The sequence below is a fragment of the Gymnodraco acuticeps genome, unplaced genomic scaffold (genome assembly GCF_902827175.1).
Source record: "Gymnodraco acuticeps unplaced genomic scaffold, fGymAcu1.1, whole genome shotgun sequence".
NCBI classification, from domain to species: domain Eukaryota; kingdom Metazoa; phylum Chordata; class Actinopteri; order Perciformes; family Bathydraconidae; genus Gymnodraco; species Gymnodraco acuticeps.
In genome coordinates, this window is record NW_022990161.1 from 109,509 (window position 1) to 129,832 (window position 20,324).

Genomic DNA, 20,324 nt, shown 5'->3' on the forward strand with positions numbered 1-20,324 from the left:
CTCGGATTGACTCGTATCTCTCAGAATGTCAAGGTTCTCCCTCGTCTCATCAGCCAGGTCGGGCCCGAGGTTCTCCTTCATCAGCTGACACATAAGGGCCTCGTACATGAGTCGCAAGCAGCGTAGCCCCCTCTTATAATGTTTGCCTTTCAGTGCACGATCGACGGAGCCATCGGCAATAACTCCAGCCGCGACAAGTACTTCACCTAGTTCACTACCTTTGTACCGCTTGTAGATGGCACTCATCATCACACACTGTGTATGGAAGGGACCAAGAAAAGGTACAATGGCACTGAATTTGCTTGGGTTTTCGGCCTTGAGCAGGGTGATGAGGACATACACGGGATGATCTCCAACTAAGAAGGCAAAGGGCATGTGCTTAGTTGCGATGATGGTAACCAGCTTGTCCATGACGTCCTTCACAACTGACTTGTCGGGCGGTTGATTGTAAGATGTATGAAAATAAGCCTTGCTTTTGTCCTGCCACAGATTCAATCCAGCGTGAAACCCGTTGTACGAAGGGATATTCTGTTCGGCTGCAACAGGGCGGTCACCATTCACATCAGCACGTGCAAGGGCATGAATAATGCTTCGCTGGCGCTGAGGCTCAGTACTCGATGAGACAGTAGTAGGCTTAGGACGGATCGGAGGCTCGCCACGCTTGACGGTCCTATATGGCATAACCGTTTTCATCTCAGAGGCCTTCTCAGTCAGCACGTCCGAGACAGTCTTGGCATGTTTGATCCGCGGTTGCTCATCCTGGGTGTTTGCCTCATGCTTATGTACAAGACGTTCTTCGCGTTGCAGAAACATCCAATTACAGCGGTGTGAAGTACCTCCTCCTGTCAATGTATCGTTCCGAAAATCGTCATTGTCGATGATACTGATGCTTGGTTCCCCTTCAGCGATCTCTGCCGGACAGACCGAGCACCGCTCAAGGTCATGCATTGTCCAAACATCACGTAGCAGAAGCACGTTCGGGTAACTGATCCCCATGCCCAGCTTGTAGTACGAATCAACAAGCTCCTTGCTACGAGTCAATCCGTGAAGGGTGACGGTGGCATTGATGGCGGTAGTGGTGGGTCGCTTTATAATGTACTGTGTGATGAGAGAGGTGAGAGAAAGTGGGCTTGGAGACAGATCTACCCCATGCTTCCCCCGCAAAGCCGATAGCAACTGCAAAACGAGAGGCGGGAGTTCCTCCTCCTCCTCTAGCTCCTCGACTCGTGGAGGCCATGGGACGAGTTTGATGGACTTGACATCATCTCTGAGCCGCGCAGCCACATTTTGCACCAGTTGCTCACTGCTGACACCAATAGAGGAGATCGCTGCTTCGACATATGAACCGCTCCCAGACGTGTCATAGACTAGGTCGCTCTGGTTTCTCTGAGGGCGAGAGTGGAAGCCGATCTTGTCCTTAAACTCCCGGGTCAGGATATCTTTGATGTAGGATGACTTGACTCCAGATGTTGGGAATCCATACCAAGAAACGATAGAGCTGTAATCTCTGAGGAGGCTCTGCAGTGACCTTAGTTCATGTTCATCAAAGATAACTGTTCTGATGTTATCAAAGAAAATTGTCTGAGCTTCACGGAGAGTGACATTGTGCATGTGGGGAAGTTTGTCATCTTCACTCATTCTCTGGTAGTTACGAACATATTTAAACCAGCATTTGTGATGATATCTGATCTCAAGTGCATACGGCTGATCAGCTGCATAATTGATCAGACAGTTGATTCTGTCGCGCATTAGTTCATCTTCCAGAGCCACCGTATGGCTCTTGAACGCTGCCCATGCATGATCGTACGAAATCAGGACCAACTTTGATTCTGGATGTTTTGCCGACTCCGTCTTACAACACCACACACATTTATTTTTATCGTGTATCAGCCCTAGACTAGATCGCAGCCGCTTGAAAGATGGAGTTGCAGCTGTGGAACTAATGTCAGACGTAGACGAAGACTGAGCTTGGAATTAATCGACAACTCGTTTTTTCTGTCTGTTGTTGGCCTGTTCCAGTTTTGTGGCATTGCATAAGGTCAACCTACATGTATCATGGACACAGTGTCCGACGGGACCTGTATCCCAGTCGATGGATGTATGGACGTCTCCGAACTTGTCAAGACCGCTCCATAACTCTGTATTGTTCTTTAGAGTGTCCCATTTTTCAATTGAGGTAATGGCATCGGTGGCTTTGCTGCAAACCCTTCCACACTGCAGGATACACGGAATGTTGGACATTGTCACAAGCTATGATCCATATCGTGCGGCATACTCATGAATCCCTATAAGAAACACAAGTAGGCCTACGTATTAGATATTGATATGGGGGCAGATAAGAAATTAAGAATAATTTCCATTTGTTAAATGTAGCTATTATTTAGTTAGTAAGCATTTGGACAGCCTGACAGGTCTGATTCAACTAATCAAGAGCTATGACTATCTTATTAGAACAGTTGAATCAGGTGTGTTAGTTCTGGGTTGGAACGAAAACATTCAACAGGACTGGAGTTGAGAACCACTGAGCTAGTTAGCTAACGTTAGCGCACATTATGACAGGGTTGAATTTGGCAAATTTTTGACTCGGATAGTCAATCTGCTTTCTGAGGTAAACTTAACGTGTAGCTCGCTACACCAAAACTAACATTGTTATTATTACTAATATTTATATTTCATGACACAACAAAATAGCCTTATGACAGTTTCTACTGAATGGTAATAACAAACGCTGGCTAGCTAACGTTGGCTTGGCTAACTAGCAAGATTACATGATCCATTCGCTAATGTTGACAATACAATCAAAATGGCATAGCCTACCTTTCAACTTGGCACGTTTCTCTTCTTCTTCTTCTTCTGTTTTTATACTGCGCCCCGATGGCTTTTGCCTCTTCACAGTTCTCTAACGTTAGTCTTTCTTTCCTCAACGCTCAATTTTAAAAACACTTGACAGATACCCATCAATGCACAGCGCTCTAGCATGTTCTGACTGTGAACACTTAAAGCTGAGGCTCTTAGACCGACCGACCATTTTAGATTTTTGGCTCATTTTCCCTTATGTTAGATTATTATTTTTTTTTTTTAAATAATGGTTGCAGATATAGAGCCAAAACTGCGCCAAGCAAACGTTTTTTTTTTTTTTTTTTTATTTGTGGCGCCCCCCTCTGGGTGGCGCTCTAGGCAAACGCCTATATCGCCTGTAGGAAGCTCCGCCCCCATATATAGTACATATATATACTTCAGTTTATAACAGTGAGTGCTTGTTCTACTGCCGTGACCGGTACCTCGTGATCCTGCATGTTCCCGTTCAAAACGTGTATATTTTCTCGACCGGATGGTGGCCATCTTGGATTTGTGGGTCCGAACGATGTCATCGCACCAAACTGATGTCAGAAATTGAATCCTTGTGGCCGACTTACCTCAAAAAGTGCATTTACACATGACTCTAGGCGCTCTGGTTCAAAAGTTAATTACTGGTCAAGTTTCTATTCTCTAACCAGAGGTTGTTGATGAGGTTTGTCAGCTTGCGATTGACGGCCAGTAGATTTGAGATTTCGTTTAGCTGGTTCTGCTCACTCTCAAGGTTTAATGTATGAACTGCAAAATAAAAAACATGGCTTCTTAATCACAGTGATAATGCAATTCAGTTTTTTGTCAAAGCGCCTCTATTGGAAGCTTTTTTTCTGTCCATCTCTTCAGGTTTTCAACAAATCACTCTCATGGTTTACTCTATCAACTGAAAAATAAAATCATAGTGATAATACAATTCTGTTTTTTGTTAAAGCGCCTCTCTTGGAAGCTTTCGTATGTTAATCTCTTCAGGGTTTCAACAAATCCCTTGCAAAGATTTATAGTTTAATTCACAATTCATCTGCTTGTTTTCCTCTCAGGTTTTGGATTGCGCAGTCAGCTTGGCTGGCATCATTTGCAGAGTATTAAAAAGGTAACTACAGAGATAGACAGAGGAAGGTGTCGGCTGTGATGATTTTGTGGGTGTTTACATGATCATAATATATATTTGAGAATGGGTTCCCATGTTTGGAATCTATCTTTAACAATAATAAGTGCCCATGTGAACATTGACTGTTTGGAAGTTACCAATAAGGATCAACACAAACACACATCTTCAATGAAACTGACATTCATATATATAAGGTACTCACAGTGGATACGAAGCCCCACGATGGCTAACGTATGAGCCAACACACTGCTATCAGAAGAATATTCTGAGTGAAGAAGAGAAACCATCGACCTGAAAATAAGACAACAACAATTAACAGTCCAAAGAAGCTTTAAAATGTGAATTGTTTTGTGTAATAGTGACACCTGGACGGGTTCTCTTTTTATCCACAGCACCTCTTGAGGCATTAAACATAGTCAAAAAGGGTTAGGGTAAGCTTTAATGTATGAGTAATGTTCCAGACACAGATATTAATCTAAAGCAGAACTAAAAACCACACGCAGAGAATTGTTCTGACGCTGACTTTTGTTTTTAAAATCACAAACATATATCTTTCTGCTGAAGCTAAAAACCATTAGACAAACTAAAACCTGATTTATTTTAAATAAACAAATTGTTTTTATTTTTCATAAAAGATGTTGATACATCGACAGCTTCTAACTCAACTTATTCTGAGAGAAACAAATGCATTGCATTTATAATTCTGTGTTTATCAGAGTTTGAAAATCACAATTTTAGAGATCAAATTTGAAATAGATGTTGGTATTTTTAACCCTTTGTTGCTCAGATCTGGTCAAGAATCAGAAACACTATGAATAGGAAACAATGTAGACAATGTCTCGGTAAAAGAAAAAAGCAATGTTTTACACTCACACACATACAAATTGGAATATATTTAATTACCCATTTCCTGCTGAGTTCTTCTGTTCATCCTGGACAAGAGTCTGAAGTCCTGTTGCAGACCTGAGGCTGTCAGAGAGCGTCTGCTCTGAGGTTATGGTTTGACGTTTTAACAGAGTCAGACATGTTGCAACCTATCGAATCGTTTTGACCTTATTTGGCTTGATTCAAACTTACTGACAACGTCAACGAGCGATATGAAAGAAAACGACTAGGACAAATTATATGCATGGAGAAATAAAGGAGGGGACCCAGGATGGAGCCCTGTGGGACCCCAGTGATGAGTTGATGAAGGTTGGAAACAAACCCTCTTCAAGTCACCCAAATACTGATAAAACTGGTTTGGGAACGTCCTGTTAAAGCATGCACCCAAAGTAATTGAATCCAACCATCTGACAAACAAGAAACTCTTTTATTTTTAATACACATAATTGGGTCCTTCAATAAGTCACGATGTAATTAGTAACATGATAACATGACGTGTAATCAGTAACATGATTTTGGTGTGTGTGTCTTGTTTTGTGACAGAACACATTGTTGTATGTAATATCTACATCTAGCCCTTGTGTTGTGTTCGGAAGCTGTACCGTCCATCGTGTCAATTTTGACCCATCATTTATCTCAGTACAAAACACTCAAAAATAATGACTATCATCCAATACTGGTTTTACTACATAACTAAATTATTATGCATTCATAACCGTACAAACTGTTGTAATTTTATTTTATGGCCCCAAAACACATAACACCACATATTTAAGAAACAAATGGGATTAAATTCACTCATTATATTCCCTATAGTGAAGAAGGATAATTATGTTATCTGACTATGATAGACTAATATTAGAATACAATTTAAAAAAAAAAAAAACTTAAAAAAACGTAATATTATTAACTATAGTAACTTCTGTGGTGTTACGGGTCAACATCGACCCATATAGATTCATGCTAGAAAAAGTAAAAAATAACAAGCTTCTGTTGGACAATGTTGTTCATGCCACGCCCCCCAACCCGATGGTGTGTGTTTGTGTGTGTGTGTGTATCTGTATAAGTGCTTGTGTGCGTATGTGTGTGTATGTGTGCGTATGTGTGCATGTTCAGTGTTAGTGTACATATTCGTTGAGAAAGGTGGAGTTCCCTTGGGGGGAGGGGGGCCCAGAGGGATGGGAGACCAGGTGCATGTTGGGAAAAAAATATTGTTACAGTGGATGAAGGGGGTGGGGTGTCTGAAGTCAAAGATGAATCTTGATTGCGCCAAATTTGAAATAGTTATTTAACAGACTCTGGAACTTTGTATTGAGAACAAGTGATGCAGCGCCCTCTGCTGGCCGGTAGAAGCAATACAATAAAATGGTCCATAGTCTTTGCAATAATCTGCAGAGTTGAAGCGTTGCATCTCTAACACAATAGAATAACATTATTCACACTAAACAGTTTAACTATTTTAACCATCCATATCTAATAAAAACACCATCACATGTTAAAGAAATACATATTTGCATTAATTTAGCAAGCTCCATAGAAATTAAGTCAAACTGAAAGTACATCGATTTAAAATAATCCACATTATGAGTTAACTTTTGTGTTTTATTGTTTGTATCCAGTTTGAGAAACGTTTCTGGAATTACTGTTTTTTATCCTTTTTCTGTTTTATATTTTTGTTTAGAATTTGTTTTTATTCACAAGTAATTCATCTTTTTCTCAAAGAGTTTCCAGTAACCTTCTTAGTATGACTGCTTTGTTTAAACAGAGAGAGCCTTCTTCTGGCAGATCCATTGATGTGTTGCACCACAGCTCACTGATGACCATTTGTTTCTGTCCTTGAAAAACAATGCACAGCGACCGTCAGCAGGAGGAACTATCCAGGAGCTGAGGAGAGAACATGATGTTTAGATAAAGGCTGATAGATTGTATTACTAAAAGTGTTTAGTAATGAATCTCTTACCTCTCAGTCAGATCACTTCCATCCACCCACTTCCATTCCCCATCTTCAACTCTCAGACCAATCCAGAATCCTCTATTTCCAAAGCTGTTAGTATTGATTGCTTCCTGGAAGACAGAGAGAGAGTTGTCAGATATTTAAACATTAAACTGTAATAAACACATACTGACCTAAAGACCCAAAGTGTGTTCAAACCTACACAAAACACAATTACTTTCTAATTGCATCATATTAATGGGTTTACCTTTTCCTCTGAATTATGTGCAACAGCCAGATCTGAATTATTTCCTCTGCAGTCTTCTTGAGCTTCTTCCCAGGTTTTTTGATTAGGAAGGTGAGCGTCATTATACGCATAGCAGCTGGGCTGAGTGAGTAACCAGCCCTTCTGACAAGGTTGACACTTTGTATCTGAAACAACAGAGTCCAAACAATCAGCATCATGCCTGCAGTATGAACATATTGTAATGATGACCTAATATATAGGATCTGAACATACCGGTGTTTCCTAAGCAGTAGGAATCGATGCTCCACTGAGCTCAACTGATGCTGAGCTCATTCCAGTTTGTTGTCAGGTTATGTATTTGCTGTTTCAAGTTCTTCTTCTCGGTCTCCAGCTCCTGGACTCCTGCAGAAAGGTCTTTGACGTTGCTTTCTGAGACAGTATAGGCTTGTGTCAGGTTGTCCAACTGGTCCGTCAGATTCTGGATGTTCCTCGTCAAGTTTGCATTTTTTAAGCTGAGTTTTGTGATGGTTGCCCGTAGAGTTGAGACTTCTTCTAACTGGTTCTGCTCGCTCTCATGGCTTAATGTATCAACTGCAAAATAAAAAACATAGCTTCTATTCACAGTGATAATGCAATTTAGTTTTTAGAAGGTGTTGGGCTGTAAGGCTTGTGTCTCTGAGTGTTTGAATATTCTTGATAAACATTGAAGAAAGGGTTCACATGTTTGCTTCACAAAGCAACGAGCTACATGCATTTGGAAAGCGACTGGTCTCCTCTGTATTGTAGACTTCTTACAACAGCTCTGACATTTCAAACCACTGCCTTTTGTAAAATATGGAGAACACAAGCAGACACCTTCACACACACACTTCCCCCTTCACACACACACTTCCCCCTTCACACACACACTTCCCTTAACACACATTTCAGCCTCCTATTGCAGAATCTTGCAGCAAACGAGAGGGAGATGTTGGATCAACAGACGGAGTCACAGAGCTTCAGGTCACATCTAATACAAACTGTTGAACTGACTTTCACTCAGAAGATACTCACAGTAGATACGGAGACCCATGATGGCTAACAGTATGATCCAACACACTGCTATCAGAAGAACAAACCTCAAGCCTGAAAAACAAGCATTCAGTTAAAAAACCTAAACAAAGGTTTTAAAGTAATTTACATAGATTCAGTTTAATCTCAAACTGTGGCCACAAGTTGGTTACATGTAATATAAACATTTACAAGACTTAAAAGAAATACAAAAAATAGTGCAAGCTCAGGAAATTAGCTTTATTTTAAAGCCCAAAATCATTAAACAGTCTAAGCTAATGCTTTCAATACATTATAAACACACCACGAAAATAGCTAAACCATTTCAACCTTTGTCACTATCTCACTGTTTTACCTTTATGTTTATTTTAAACGTGTAAACAGTATTAAATAGTGAAATGTATTGATCATGCACCTGGAGGGGATGCCTTTGTATCCACGGTGCCTTCTGGGGCAGATCCTTTTTTGGTGTCCTCTGAAAAATAAATACGTAATGTGTTTTTATGAAGTTTATCAGAATCAGAAACAGTTTATTACCAGGTAGGTGAACACATAGGGGGAATTTGACTTGGTGTTGTGGTACATACATTAAAATACAAATAAAACACAGATAGAAAACTATTTTAAGAAAAATATAATAACATACTTTTTTATTTTTTAAATACTAAAATACAGATATTCAATGTAAAACTGCTAGAGCAGTTTTACATTGAATATCTCAGAAATAGAATTGTAATAAATGATGTGCAGTAATGAAAAACAAGACATTATTATTATCATTAAGTATGCATTGTGTGCATTGATGTGAATTTAACTCCCAATATGATCAAACTTCAAAAACCATTGGACAAAAGATGGATTGTATAATGGCTATCAGCAAACACACTGCTATTGGTGGAAAATGCATTGAATAAAAGCGGCCTCTGGACTGAGTAACGTAACTGAACATGAATGAACAGTTAATATAAAATAAAAAGAGCTGATTTAATATTCACATGTTTAACCTTCATCACTATTTTATTTAAATAATATGACTGTTGAATAGATCTCATGGTTGCTTGTGTTCACAGCTCACCTGGACGCGGTGCCTTTTTATCCGCAGGGCCTTCTGGTGCATTCACATAGTCAGCTTCTCCTGTGATTTCCTCTGGAAGATAAACACATACTGTTTCATCAGATATGCAGCTTCCCTCCCATTATGTTCAACACGCACGAGGAACCATTTCACTAAAGGATGGAGTTTATAATCAAACTCAACGATGTTAAATCAGTTGCTGTCACGCAAAGAATCAGGAGCAGAAAAGCAGAACTAAAAACACACGGAGAAGTGTATCATGCTGACTTTTTAAAACGAGATTAAAGACCAATTAGACAAACTCAAATCTGCCTCTTTCAAGTAAAACATTTGTTCATGTTATTGTTGAAAATGAAGCACATTTAGTATTTAGTACAATAGTTCATCATGTGTGGTTAACATATTGATAAACTACAAGCTTCTTCCTAATTCACTCTAAAAAATCCCAAATGCATTAAACATGATGTCTCTATGTTCAGCAGAGCTGATCTATTACAATTGTAAAGATTCAATCTTAAATGAATTTGGATATTTAAAATAATGTGCTGCTAGGGAGTGGTCAAGCCTCAAAAGCAACTTACGCATATATAGTCATATCAGGAAAACATGTTGGTAAATGAAAAGAAAAACATATTATAGGTTGTATCTTAGACACAAAAACACACACACACACACACACACACACACACCACACACACACACACACACACACACACACACACACACACACCACACACACCACACACACACACACACACACACACACATACACTCTGGAATATTCTTTAATTACCCATATCCTCGATTATGTTTCCTTTGGTCCCGAACAAAGTCCTGCTGCAGTCCTGATGAGAGCGTCTCTCTGATGTGACGGTTCAGTAGACTTCTGCTTCGAGGTGGAGATGGCATCTTTTTAATCTCCTGTTCTCATGTCATGTTGATACTTCCCAAATAGTTTCAACCGGAACTTGAAAACGTGCGGCCCTTTCACCGGGTTTTAATAGAGTCACACGTCCAACATATTGGATTTCCTAATATAATCATATTAACTGCAATGTGGATCTCCATGGATTTCTAGGCCCCAAAAACGTATGTTTAGTCACCAAAATGCTCTCAATGCCTCTTCCTGTCCCTCTCTGGAACTCTGCTAGAGACTAAATATTGATTTACTTTTGGTTCATTTTAAAACATGTTACATCATCGTGAATAAGATTGTTTCTCCTGACTATTATAAGTCTGTAGAGACTATACAGACTTGGCTACAATGGTCAAAATCAGTTTAGTAGTGTTCATAGAGCTGTTGTGGAGGATATCATGAAGCCTTGTTCTGATCAAAACTAGAGGTAGTTATTATATAATGTTAACTTGAAAAGGGTCAAAGGAGACCTGAACACAACATAAGGGTTAGAGCACATGTGTCAAACTCAAGGCCCGGGGGCCAAATCAGGCCCGTGTTGGATTTAATTTCGGCCCGCAGGATAACTTCTAATTCCTATTAGATCTGGCCCTCCGGTATATCGCACGCACACCTTCACTCCATCCTGAGGGTCTCCTCCGCTCAGAGCCTGAGCCCAAACATTGATGACCTTGCACCCGAGATGAGATGCCAAGTATCTGAGCTAGCATCACAGAGCAGCACACTGAGTTCAATGGATGCTTCCTTCTGCACTTTCTCTCTCAGGACAACAGGGCATGTTTGGTTTGTTCTTTGAGGGGAATAGTTTTGTTGAAGCTGTTGTTGGCCTGTGGGGAAATGTACTCACAAGAAATGACTCTGGAAAAGCTGCAGATAGAGCCATAAGAAATGAATGCTACTGATTATTTAATGTTTAATGTTGTTTTTATAGGCAATAATTTAAGCTTTGTTAGTTCCAGGTTTAATATGTGCAATAAGTTCATTTCAATAAGTTCTGCAATAAACATTGAACCAGTCCGGCCCTCGACTAGTACCCATTTTTAAATGTTGGCCCACTCTGTATTTGAGTTTGACCCCCGTGGGTTAAAGGAGACCTGAACACAACATAAGGGTTAGAGGAACTGACCAGCATTGATGGACACTGATGCATCGATGAGTTTAAACACTATTATCTCATCATATCATCATACATACATCTTACTTAGTGTTTGCTCTTCTTTTGGCCAATCCACCTCCACTTCCTGTCCCTCTCTGGAACTCTGCTGGTGCTGATGTTGACAGAGTGACTGGATATTGAGGTCTGATCTCCTTCTATCTTATTCTCATCCAAATGGTCGCACCATGAATCAGATGTTTCTCCAGACTTGATTAAAGCACTGATGTTTTCAAGAGAAACACAAAAACAACAATGTGTGGCAGCACATTTATTCACTGGTGACAACAGAGTGAAACAAGACATTGCTCAAAGACACAAATACAGATAGATACAAATCATCCATAAACTGTGCGTCATCAGAATAGCATCAGGGACAGTTTCATCCCACTGGCCATCAGACTATTAAACACCTGAGCTTGCACTATTTATATTTGTATAGTTGTTTTTTATATGTATTTCTTATGTCTTGTTAATTGCACTGTTAAGGAACCTGAGATCACATGTTTTCATACATTACATAATCACACCGTAGTTTCTAAATGTCATGACGATAAACCTTTGAACCTTGAAACATAGTTATTCAACAGACTCTGGAACATTGTATTGAGAACAAGTGATGCAGCGCCCTCTGCTGGCCGGTAGAAGCAATACAATAACATGGTCCATAGTCTTTGCAATAATCTGCAGAGTTGAAGCGTTGCATCTCTAACACAATAGAATAACATTATTCACACTAAACAGTTTAACTATTTTAACCATCCATATCTAATAAAAACACCATCACATGTTAAAGAAATACATATTTGCATTAATTTAGCAAGCTCCATAGAAATTAAGTCAAACTGAAAGTACATCGATTTTAAAATAATCCACATTATGAGTTAACTTTTGTGTTTTATTGTTTGTATCCAGTTTGAGAAACGTTTCTGGAATTACTGTTTTTATCCTTTTTCTGTTTTATATTTTTGTTTGGAATTAGTTTTTATTCACAATTAATTCATCTGTTTCTCAAAGAGTTTCCAGTAACCTTCTTAGTATGACTGCTTTGTTTAAACAGAGAGAGCCTTCTTCTGGCAGATCCATTGATGTTTCTCTTCACAGCTCACTGATGACCATTTGTTTTTGTCCTTGTAAAACAATGCACAGCGACCTTCAACAGGATCAGGAACTGATATCCAGCTGACGAGAGAACATGATGTTTAGAGAAAGGCAGATAGATGTTATTATTCAAAGTGTTTAGTAATGAATCTCTTACCTATCAGACAGATTACTTCCATCCACCCACTTCCATTTCCCATCTTCAACTCTCAGACCAATCCAGAATCCATTAGATCCTAAACTGTTAGTAATGATTGCTTCCTGGTAAACAGAGAGAGTTGTCAGATATTTAAACATTAAACTGTAATAAACACATAATGACCTAAAGACCCAAAGTGTGTTCAAACCAACACAAAACACAATTACTTTCTAATTGCATCATATTAATGGGTTTACCTTTTCCTCCAAATGATGAGCAACAGCCAGATCTGAATTCTTTCCTCTGCAGTCTTCTTGAGCTTCTTCCCAGGTTTTTTGATTAGGAAGGTGAGCGTCATTATACACATAGCAGCCGGACTCAGTGTGTTTCCAGCCGTCCTGACAAGCTTTACACGTTTGATCTGAAACAACAGAGTCCATACAATAATAAACATCACTGCATTTGGATATTAATGTTATTATTATTATTGTACCTTATTAATGGGCTCAGAACTTACTGCCTGGTTGTTTGCAGTACTCATCGATGCTCCACTGAGCTCGACTGACGTTGAGCTCATTCCAGGTTGTCTCCATGTTTTGTATTTGCTGTTTCAAGTTCTTCTTCTCGGTCTCCAGCTCCTGGTTTCGTGTTGTCAGCTCCTTGACTCCTGCAGACAGGCTTTTGACGTTGCTCTCTGAGACGGTATAGGCTTCTGTCAGGTTGCCCAACTGGTCCGTCAGATTCTGGTTGTCCCTCTTCAAGTTTGCATTTTCTAAGCTGAGTTTTTTGTTGTTTGCCAGAAGAGTTGAGACTTCTTCTAACTGGATTGGATCACTCTCATGGCTTAATGTAGGAACTGCAAAATGAGAAATTAGCTCCTTAATCAAGGTGATAATGCACGTTTTGGAAGGTTTCAACAAATCCGAAAAGACTACAACTAAAAATATCTCAGTCCGTCTCAAAGTGTTCTGACTTCTCCAATTCTCAGACCCATTGATATTTCACATTGCCTGAAACTGCTTGTCACTGTGGTTTGAGGGCAACATTACTAAGAGAGGAGTGAAATGGGGAAGTCTTCAAGCCACACATTTGTGAAATAGCAAGCGCTGGTGGGTAGAGAGAGTGGGATGAACTCAGAACTTCACAGAGGCTCAGTAACATGAAAGACACATGACATGTGTTAATAGATAGACATTAGATAGACTTTCATTGTCGTTTGGGTCTGATCATGTGATTTGTTAAGAACAAGAGAAATATAGAATATGACTTGACTCATCTTTTAATTATTTGTATGCATGCTTGTCTGTATTTCCCACTAATGGAGCTGCAGGTATGTACAGTATAGGAAAGTCTCAAACTAATGAATGTATTCATCCACATGAACGGCTTCTTGATTGATAATGTTGCTTTATTTGGGAAAACAAGCACAATACATTAATGGATGCTACCTCCATGTTGGCCTACAAAGATGCGTCATCATTGCACGACTCTGTAAGAGGAAGACGCTCATAATAATACTTTCTACACTGTCATACTGTGGCATGTACATGACTGATATCAGGAGGATACGTCCCCTCCTGACCCAGAAAGCAACGCAACTTCTGGTCCAGGCTCTCGTCATCTCACGCCTAGACTACTGCAACTCCCTCCTGGCTGGTCTACCTGCATGTGCCATCCGACCTCTGCAGCTCATCCAGAATGCAGCGGCTCACCTGGTCTTCAACCTTCCTAAATGTTCCCACACCACTCCGCTCCTCCGCTTCCTTCACTGGCTTCCGGTAACTGCTAGAATCCACTTCAAGACACTGGTACTTGCTTACCATGCTGCGAATGGATCTGGCCCTTCCTACATCCAGGACATGGTTAAACCGTACACCCCAGCGCGTGCACTACGCTCTGCATCAGCCAAACGGCTCGCTGCGCCCTCGCTGCGAGGGGGACCCAAGTTCCCATCAGCAAAAACACGTGGGTTTGCTGTCCTGGCTCCAAAATGGTGGAATGAGCTCCCCATTGACATCAGGACAGCAGAAAGCTTACACATCTTCCGGGGGAGACTGAAAACTCATCTCTTTCGACTCCACTTCGAGCGATATAATTACTAACAAAGCACTTATATACTAATAAAGGACTGGCTTATCTAAAGCCAGTTGAGTAGCACTTGAAATGTTTGGCTCTATGAAACCTGATGTACTTATATGATTCTGTTTTCTTCAAGGTTGTGTCTTCTTGGTCGAATGCACTTATTGTAAGTCGCTTTGAATAAAAGCGTCAGCTAAATGCAATGTAATATCAAACTAGAAAAATGCATTTCCTGCAGAAAATGCGTGTGAATGCTGTAAACTGTGAACATTTGTGGCTGAATTTAGCTGAAAATGCAGAAAAAGCTGAATGTGTTATTAGCTGAATGGTAGCTGTTTTTAGCTACAAAAATGCAGAAAAAGCTTAATATTTAAAAGAAAAGGTTTAAAAAAGGTATAAACATGTATAGCCTTGATGTCCTGAAATAGCTGAATAATGTAATAGTTGAATGGTTTCTGCAGCTGAAAATAGGCTGAAGGAGTTAAATATCAGATGTAAGTAGTAGTGAATGAATTTGTATTAAGAAGAGAAAGAAAGTCAAAAGGCTTGGGAAAGCAACTTTTCGACTAAAACCATACGTCACCAATAATGTATAAAATATGTGGAACCTGTTGAAGTCTCCATCAGACAGAAAAGAATAGGCTGAGACAGTCTGTGAAAGTCCAGTCTGTCAGTGTTTGTTTCTGTGCTGAGCACCTAATCATGACAAATAATCATAACACCTGTGTGAGCCCAGAGATCAAAGCTTTCAATCTGCCCAGCAACACCATGGTTACCAGCTGCAGCACTGAGTGTCATTAAGAATGCATTGAGGATCATATCTGACAATTTTGCCACCTGTTCAAAAACTATCGCTCCTATCAAAGAATTAACCGACCGTGAGGATCAGGGAACCCCAATGAACTGATATATGTTTTTTTTTTGGGTTTTGTGTGGTAAATGTGAAGATGGGAGCAGTTTGTCTAAAGTGTAATTCTCTCTGTTCTGAAGAAAGATCCGGATTTTTTTAACATGGGAATCAATGTTAGGTGGACTTTTTGTCTCTTCATGCCCTCAAGAGCCATTTTGTTTAATATTTTTTCTTAATTTTTTTTTATTTTCCAACCTAAGAGAGGTTTTCTTACATTTTTCATGAAAAAATATGTCTGAGGAATGTAGGGTTTGGGAATTATGGCAAGTTTAAAAACATTTTTGGGGAGAATTTGAAGCTGTCCTCCACTCTGTTTTGAGATTCAAAGCACTCTAGACTTAACGAGCTGCTCCATCCACACTAATGTTAAAATCTGAAGAAAGCCCCTCCACCAAGCTCCAAACTAAGTTAAATATCTCAAAAAGTGTAAAATATATCAAAGATCTGAATCATTCTTGAATAGCTGAAGGTCTTGTGATCATTTTAAAGTTGGAATGAAGTTTCTAGCTGAAAGTATGTGGAAGGAGAAGCATTTGGCATAAGGTATAGTTAAAGAGGATTTTGAAGGCTCCTCCCATTTACTTTTATGTTAAAAAAGAGTTTAAAAAGCTGAATATTTCAAAAAGTATGACATATTTTTTAAAAGTTGAAGGTTTCCCATCGATTCCTGAAAAGGTTGAATAGTTTAATATTTGAATGGTTTCTGTAGCTGAAAGTAAGCTGAAGTTATGGAGAGCCAAAGTATTGGCTGAAATAAGGGGAAGAATACAGATTTGAAGAACTATAGAGCATTCGCACTATAGTTCTTCAAATCTTCTAATTAATGATGTAAACAGATAAAAATGGCTGCTAATATTCTTTACGGTTTGTCTCATGTCTAAGTGTGAGATAATGCACTTCCTGTTTTGTGTACTTACGGTAGACGCAGACTCCGATGATGCCACCCAGCAGAATGACACAGAGAATCCCCAAACAACAAGACAAGTGCTGAAAGCGCCGACGTCCTGCTGAGTCTAAACAACACAAATGAATCACATTAACTTTCCAGATGAAGAGTGGTACCTTTCAAAGTTACAGTCTCCTTAGTACAGATATTGTGTCACTTTTCAACTAGGACAGTATACAGTATGGTAAATGCAGATGGATCTTCTTTTTTTATGAGAGTAAAAGGTAAAAGACAGGAAAGGATACCAAGTTGATTTGAATAACTCAGATGCTTGAACCTTATATTAGCCAGTCTGTTACATCCCCACTAGGGGATGAGGAAATGCAACACACACCAGTTGGAATTGGTAATAATTATAAAGAGTTTATTAAATAATGTGTAACAAAGATGGAAGGCCTGGACAAACAAAAGGGACAAAAGGGCGCTGATTTAAATGAGGCACCAACAAAGAGAGGACTCTAATAAGGGAGCCTATGTAAATACAAGGGAATAGACACTAATAAACAAGTTAGCAACAAAACAACCCTCACTATCAAAGTGGTACAGACTAACGAAAAGGAGGCTGTGGGAAAACACAGCTAAACTAAATGACCACAGTCAACGTAATATTATCCTAATCTAAACACATCTAATCACATCAATACTACACTAATTACGGACCACACGAGTTAACCACCGCTAACAGAATGTGCACACAATCGAAGAGCACGTAACGAGAGGCGTCTGTTCACATAACAGAGCCTCCCGACTGATCGCTGTCCACAGGATTTGTAGTCGTCTCCGGAAGGTGTGCGCTAGAGATGGGTGAGTCCTGATTCATCCGGATCATTAACCCGGATCCTAGTAATGAGCTGGTCGTGACGAGTCTCCCCTCTCCATTAACCCGAGTCCTTTGAGTCCTACACCTGGTGACGTACAAATTCAAACTATAAATTGCGTCACTCGCTGCTCTCCTTATAACATATAACATGTAAAATCACATTACAACGTACCCCAGTCCATCTGCCTAGCCTTTAGCAAGTAGGATAGCTGCCAGAAGTTATCGTTTGGCTCAGGGGAGTGGACGCGGATCAGTGAAACTTCCTGCAGACTCGTGCGGACTCAGAGCCGTAACCGTAGCAGATCCAGAGATCCAGAGATCCAGGCAGACTCATCATGCACGAGTCAACAGCAGACTCAGATTCGCAAATCCTGACTCACTGAATCAAGGGAACTTCCTTCACTTCCTGCAGACTCGTGAGTCGTGGGGACTCAGAGCCGTAACCGATCCAGCAGATCCAGACCATACATCCATGATCCAGACTCGTCATGCACGATCATAGCCGCGGGAACTGGGAAGTCATTTTACTTAGGGGGTGCGGAAAAAAGTGGGGAGAGATTTCAACAACAGTAACATGAAGTTTTTCAAATGCACACCATTCGCAGCCCCGCCTCCAGCACCCCTACTTTCCGCGGCTATTGTGCACTGTCTGTGCAGCAGACACAGAGATTCGCAAATCCTGACTCACTGTGCAAAACATAGCAGACTCGAGCGGACTCAGAGCCGTACCCGTATAGCAGCAGATCCAGAGATCCAGCAGACTCGTCCTCATGCACGAGTCAACAGCAGACTCAGATTCGCCAAATCGCCAAATAATCCTTTTTTTGTGATCAACATTTTTTATTAAAGCAAAAGACACTGTGTAGCGGAGTAACGTTACGTAACGTTAGTTAGTTAGTTGTAACGTTAGTTTAATATGCTCGTGAAATGCAACAACTTTTCGGTTTCACCGGTAGGATTTCTACGCGCTTGGTGATGCTGACTCATATGACTCAAAGGACTCGTATGATCCGGATCTCTTCAATGACTGACTCAGAGTCCATAAAAGGATCCGGATTTGCCATCTCTAGTGTGCGCCGCATGTGTGCTGGGATTGGAGCGCGTCGGGCCCGGCTTGCTCCAATCACATTCTTCGGGAGCGGACCAGGAGATGGGTAGCCAATGAAATCAGGGCAACCGCACAGTGCATTTACATAAGAGTCATTCAAAACAAAGTTACCAGGACCGGGGAGGCGGCGGCCGTAACCCAGTCAAACTTTGGAATACAGTTCAGAACAAAGGAGTGCATTTGGTCCCCTATCACTTACATTGTATGAGAAATGGCCTAAATGAACAAAAGGAGTGATATGGACAGCGAAAGATTGTTCACATATTTAAACAGGCACCTGACTGTTGTTAAAGGGCCGACTTAAAGAGTTGTGTTTTGAGAAACTGCTTCATGTACTTTGCTAAAAGTGTTCAGTGAGAGTTACCGTAGGTCTTGAGTATTAGTCACTGTAACATTATTGCAGTACAACACAAAAGTTCAATCTCAAAATAACCGTTCGCAAGAGATTTCCTAAAAACGAACCTCATATTTAGTCACAGATTAATTCACAGTTTTTAACACGTTAATAACGTTACAGATAAACCCCCGTAAAAAGCAACACAACCACTTGATAAAGTTTAGTAAAAGGCAGTGGTAGAATGTTACTGTATACATTTAATCAAACTGTACTTAAGTGCAAATTTGAGGTACTTGTACTTTACTTGAGTATTTTCTTTTCATGCCACTGTATGATTTAACTCAACTACAATTCAAAGGTATCATATAAATTACTCCACTACATTTATAGTTTAATAATTCAGAAGCATTATTCTTTTTCAAATATAATGTGTTGTTATAAATATGAGCAGATGAACAATCTGAAAAACTAGATTATAAATAAACTTAATTGGAATCTGCACACATTTAAGTTTATTTAATTTAATTAGAACCGGTGTTTGGGTGTTTTTTCTTTAATTTTGAACTTTTCTGTGTCGTGTACATTGATTACTTTAAGTCCATTTTGCTTTTTATACTTACTTACTTTTACTCAAGTAACATTTTCAATGCTGTACTTCTACTTGTAAAGGATAATTTTACCGCATGGTATAAGTCGTGGAGTCGTAGAGGCGTGTGGTGCAGTGGGTTGTGCGTGGGTGTTCGGATCAGGGGGTCACAGGTTCAAACCCCACTGCAGTCAGCATGTCGTTGTGTCCCTGAGACACTTCACCCCAAGTTGCTCCTGTGGGGATTGCCCACAGTATTGAGGATGTAAGTCGCTTTGGATAAAAGCGTCTAACAAGTGACATGTGATGTTGTTTTACTAAAGGACCAGAAGAATACTTAAAAAAGTACTCTTGTAACTTCAAGTCAGTGAATTGACATAAAGACTTGTGCATACTATGATCATAACCTATTTTTGATAAGTCAAAAACAAACGGGAGAAAAGACAGTGCAGCTTTCCACCATCATTTTTTAATAAGACCAGGATGCCCCGTCTGCAAGACGTTGACATTTGTCACACTGCACACTCCCAATATGTTACGGCTTTGTTAGAGTGCTAGGGTTACTGACAAAGCACTACAGATATAAACTTTAGAACAGTTCTTGTGAACTTGTTCCCTTTTAATTATAGTTATGGTAAAGTAGTGGTAGCAGTAGTACTCCCAGTTGCAGTAACACCTGAATGCTTTTTTTAATACAACTTACCCTCGTTCTTTGTTTCGTTCTGCGCCTCCACCTCACCGTACACAGTTTCCTCCCCTCTTTTTGCTGGAAGGACAAAGGAAATGCTCATGCTCAGGTTTTTAGAGAATAAATGACAAGGACTTTAAAAGGCTGTTTTCATTGTTTGATAAAGCAGAAAAATGGCCTTACGATGATTGATTTATTGCAAAAATGCATTAAAATGGGCAGCTTCATAATGATGAGATTGTGTTTCAGGTATTGTGTCACGCTGTTTAAAAAGGGAAACGACATGATATGGGAAACTCAACAGATAATTATCTCACTTCGCAATTTCCTCACTGGTTTGAAATAGATGTGTTCGTGATGATATATCTCCAGTCGCTAAATATAAATGAAAAT

At 39.9% G+C, this 20,324-nt stretch overlaps 1 protein-coding gene across 3 annotated transcripts in view; it reads right to left on the reverse strand.

The window, feature by feature from the left end:
* Positions 1 to 6,431: 6,431 nt before the first annotated feature.
* Positions 6,432 to 20,324, reverse strand: part of LOC117546995 (C-type lectin domain family 12 member B-like) — a 56,984-nt gene continuing 43,091 nt past the window's right edge. For 2 of the 3 annotated variants that reach the window (XM_034217448.1, XM_034217450.1), the window contains 6 exons: positions 19,947 to 20,009; positions 16,364 to 16,459; positions 12,975 to 13,313; positions 12,715 to 12,878; positions 12,476 to 12,579; positions 11,474 to 12,399 (listed from right to left, as the gene is read on the reverse strand). In XM_034217448.1, coding sequence (XP_034073339.1) covers positions 12,270 to 12,399; positions 12,476 to 12,579; positions 12,715 to 12,878; positions 12,975 to 13,313; positions 16,364 to 16,459; positions 19,947 to 20,009 — 896 coding nt within the window. In that variant the 3' untranslated portion in view covers positions 11,474 to 12,269. Of the gene's footprint in view, positions 6,728 to 11,473; positions 12,400 to 12,475; positions 12,580 to 12,714; positions 12,879 to 12,974; positions 13,314 to 16,363; positions 16,460 to 19,946; positions 20,010 to 20,324 lie in introns of those variants that run through there. The other variant, XM_034217449.1, reaches the window with a different exon arrangement.